The following is a 3,323-nucleotide window of genomic DNA, read 5'->3' on the forward strand; positions in this document are numbered from 1 at the left end:
GGGTGGGTAGAGCCCGTTGTACTGATTGATTGTTTGATTGGGAAGGGGTGAGTAGAGCCCTCTGTACTAATGATTGATTGGGAAGGGGTGGGTAGAGCCTGCTGTACTAATTGATTGGTCTTATCCATCTGCTGCACTCACTTATTACTTTATTTTTTTAATTTAGGAGGACAGAAGTCACTTTATAGTAGTTAGTAACTGCTAACCTCCATAGCGAGTTGGGTTCTGGTGTCACTTTCCTTAAAGGTGATGGAGCAATGTGAGAGCATGTGCCAATGAGAAATAAGCCTGCCTCTGATACGGAAGTGCTGGGAAGGGAAGAGTGTAGTCCCTTTAAATGATATGGAAGGAGGAAGCTGAGTGTGGTGGCTTGCGCCTGTAATCCCAGCACTTTGGGAGGCCAAGACGGGCAGAGCACAAGGTCAGGAGTTCGAGACTGGCCTGGCCAATATGGTGAAACCCCATCTCTACTAAAAATACAAAAATTAGCTGGGTGTGGTGGCAGGCGCCTGTAGTCCCAGCTACTCGGGAGGCTGAGGCTGGAGAATCGCTAGAGCCTGGGAGGCAGAGGTTGCAGTAAGCCATGATTGTACCACTGCACTCCAGCCTGGTGACAGAGCCAGACTTCGTCTCAAAGAAAAAAAAAAAAAAAAGAAGAAGTGGGGGCCTCACACATGGTTTCCTGGATAACAGGAACTATTGTAAGAGATCCCAGCAAACCACAACCATACACAAAGAATCACAGCCCTGCACAAAGGCCAACTCTATGAGGACATCTGCCCAACAAGTGTCTGTTCAACCTTGAGCTAAGGTGACCCTTGTTATTAATTATTATACGTAGTGATCATTATTTAAAATAACTTATATAAGTCTCCTCATTTTTCCTTTAAAAACCTCTGCTTTCAGCAGGGCGCGGTGGCTCACACCTGTAATCCCAGCACTTTGGGAGGCTGAGGCGGGTGGATCCCCTGAGGTCAGGAGTTCGAAACCAGCCTGCCCAACATGGAGAAACCCCATCTCTACTAAAAGTACAAAATTAGCCAGGCGTGGTGGCACATGTCTGTATTTCCAGCTACTTGGGAGGCTGAGGCAGGAGAATTGCTGGAACCTGGGAGGCAGAAGTTGCAGTGAGCCAACATTGCGCCATTGCACTTCAGCCTGGAGACAGAGCGAGACTCGGGGGTGGGGATGGGGGGGGAATAAAAACCCTCTGCTTTCCTTTGTCTCCCCGAGTCTGCCTGTGGTCCCACCATGGGGTGTCCTCACACATCATGTATTCCTGGATTTACAAATCCTTCTGCTCATTCCGGAATAAACTTGTTATCTTCGGAGATTCCCTCTCTGTTATTTTAGGTTGACAATAGACCCCCCAAACGCAATCTCAGAGTGGAGCAACCAGAATGGGGACTGCAGACTCAAATCCAGGTGAGAAACAGGTGTCTCTTAACTCCAGGGACGTGGGACGTGAGCAGAGACCATCCATTTGGAGATTGCAAGGATGTAGTGACTAGAAATAGGGCTCAGCTTCACCATCGACACCACAGGAAAAGTCACCCAGGATGTCTGCAGCTCCAGAGGAGGGGGCTTGGGCCAAAATCTTAGGTCCAGACGAAATTTCAGCCACTGAGAAGGCAAACCCAACTTCAGCCACTGAGAAGGCAGCAAACCCTGAAATTGCTTTGGAAGAGGTATGGTGGCATCACTACCACCACCTAGTGGAAGCTGGAAGTGTCGACAGCCAAAGGCTCCCAGCCACCACCCCCCCCCCCCCCCGCCCCGCCAATGGAGAGGTGTGCTTGGCCAGGTTATGCCAGAAGGCATTGTCTGTGTGCACCATGACAGGGACCCCAGCGCCCTGTTCTGCTCTCTTTTTCCAGGGACCCTGGAAGCAGGTGGCGAGCTTCAAGCTGGGCATTTGACAATGGGGGATTCTGAAGGCATCAGTGGCTAGCGGAGACAAACAGCCTAGGACTGCAAAGTGCAGGGGAAGGTAATTGTGTTTCATGCCCACAGCCCCTGGGGACCCCATAGAAGGCTGAGGGAGCAGCCACTAGTCCCGGCCACTCACAGCCTGGCCACTAGCAGCATCTCATGGACAATCCTTTTTGTCTTTTCTCAGATGGAAAAATTGGGCTTTGAGTAACAGGTGTCAGCTTCAGGAAGGTTTAGAAGTAGGTATCAAAATGACAGACACAATCAAGCTCATAATATTTTCCTGCTGAAGTCAAGACAAATGCGTGTTTCATTTTGATGCACGTGTAACATTTAAGAGAACTGGATTCATTCACAGAGTTAACAGAGTTTTTGGATTCAAATTTGAAATAGGTCATTGAGTAATTGATTTAGATGCAGGATTTCAGGTTGAACTCCTCTCTGAGGGTGCTGCAAATAAGTGTTAGCCCAGGGAGAGGGGGAAGCCTCTAGCTCGGTGGATCTCAAACAGGGGAAATGAGGAGTGGAGGGTGGGGAGGGTGCTGTGAGCACCCACAGCACCAGGATCTCTGGAACACGCACCAAGGAGCACCACCAACCTCTATCCCCTTCCCTCCAGCAGCCAGGAGACAAAGGAGACTCTTGTCTGGAGTCATTGCTGTGCCAAAGCATGACCTTAAACATAATAGCATCTTGGCTGAGTGCGGTGGCTCACACCTGTAATCCCAGCACTTTGGGAGGCCGAGGAGGGAGGATCACCTGAGGCCAGGAGTTTGAGACCAGCCTGGCCAACATGGTGAAACTCTGTCTCTACTAAAAACACAAAAATTAGCCGGGCGTGGTGGTGCGCACCTGTAGTCCCAGCTACTTGGGAGTCTGAGGCAGGAGAATCATTTGAACCTGGGTGGCAGAGGTTGCAGTGAGCTGAAATCATGCCAGTGCACTCCAGCCTGGGCGACAGAGCGAGACTCCATCTTAAATAAATAAATAAATAAATAAAATAATAGCACTTAGCTGCTGTGGAAAACCATATGGCAGTTCTTTGAAAACTTAAACATGGAATTACCATAGGATCCCTCAATTCCACTTCTGGGAATACACCCGACAGCATGAAAACAGGGACCTGACCAGATATTTGTACAGCCACGCTCATAGCAGCATCGTTCACCATAGCCAAAAGGGGTAGGCAACCCAGGTGTCCATTGACAGATGAATGGATAAGCAAAACGTGACGTGTACACACAGGGAATATTATTCAGCCTTAAAGAGGAAGAAAACTCTGACCCATGCTACAACAGAGATGAACCTTAAGGACATTCTGCTAAGTGAAATAAGCCTGTCACAAAAGGACACATGCTGTAGGATTCCATTCATGTGAGGTTCTTACGGTG

The 3,323-nt window shown here is 49.1% G+C and overlaps 1 protein-coding gene across 4 annotated transcripts in view; it reads left to right on the forward strand.

Annotated features, from left to right (window-relative positions):
• Positions 1-2,747, forward strand: part of APOL1 (apolipoprotein L1) — a 25,460-nt gene extending 22,713 nt beyond the window's left edge. For 3 of the 4 annotated variants that reach the window (XM_026449685.1, XM_026449684.1, XM_026449686.1), the window contains exons 4-5: positions 1,354-1,425; positions 1,878-2,747. In XM_026449685.1, coding sequence (XP_026305470.1) covers positions 1,354-1,425; positions 1,878-1,935 — 130 coding nt within the window. In that variant the 3' untranslated portion in view covers positions 1,936-2,747. The remainder of the gene's footprint in view (positions 1-1,353; positions 1,426-1,877) is intronic. The other variant, XR_003307369.1, reaches the window with a different exon arrangement.
• The last annotated feature ends 576 nt before the right edge of the window (positions 2,748-3,323 follow it).

Source organism: Piliocolobus tephrosceles, chromosome 19 (genome assembly GCF_002776525.5).
Source record: "Piliocolobus tephrosceles isolate RC106 chromosome 19, ASM277652v3, whole genome shotgun sequence".
NCBI classification, from domain to species: Eukaryota; Metazoa; Chordata; class Mammalia; order Primates; family Cercopithecidae; genus Piliocolobus; species Piliocolobus tephrosceles.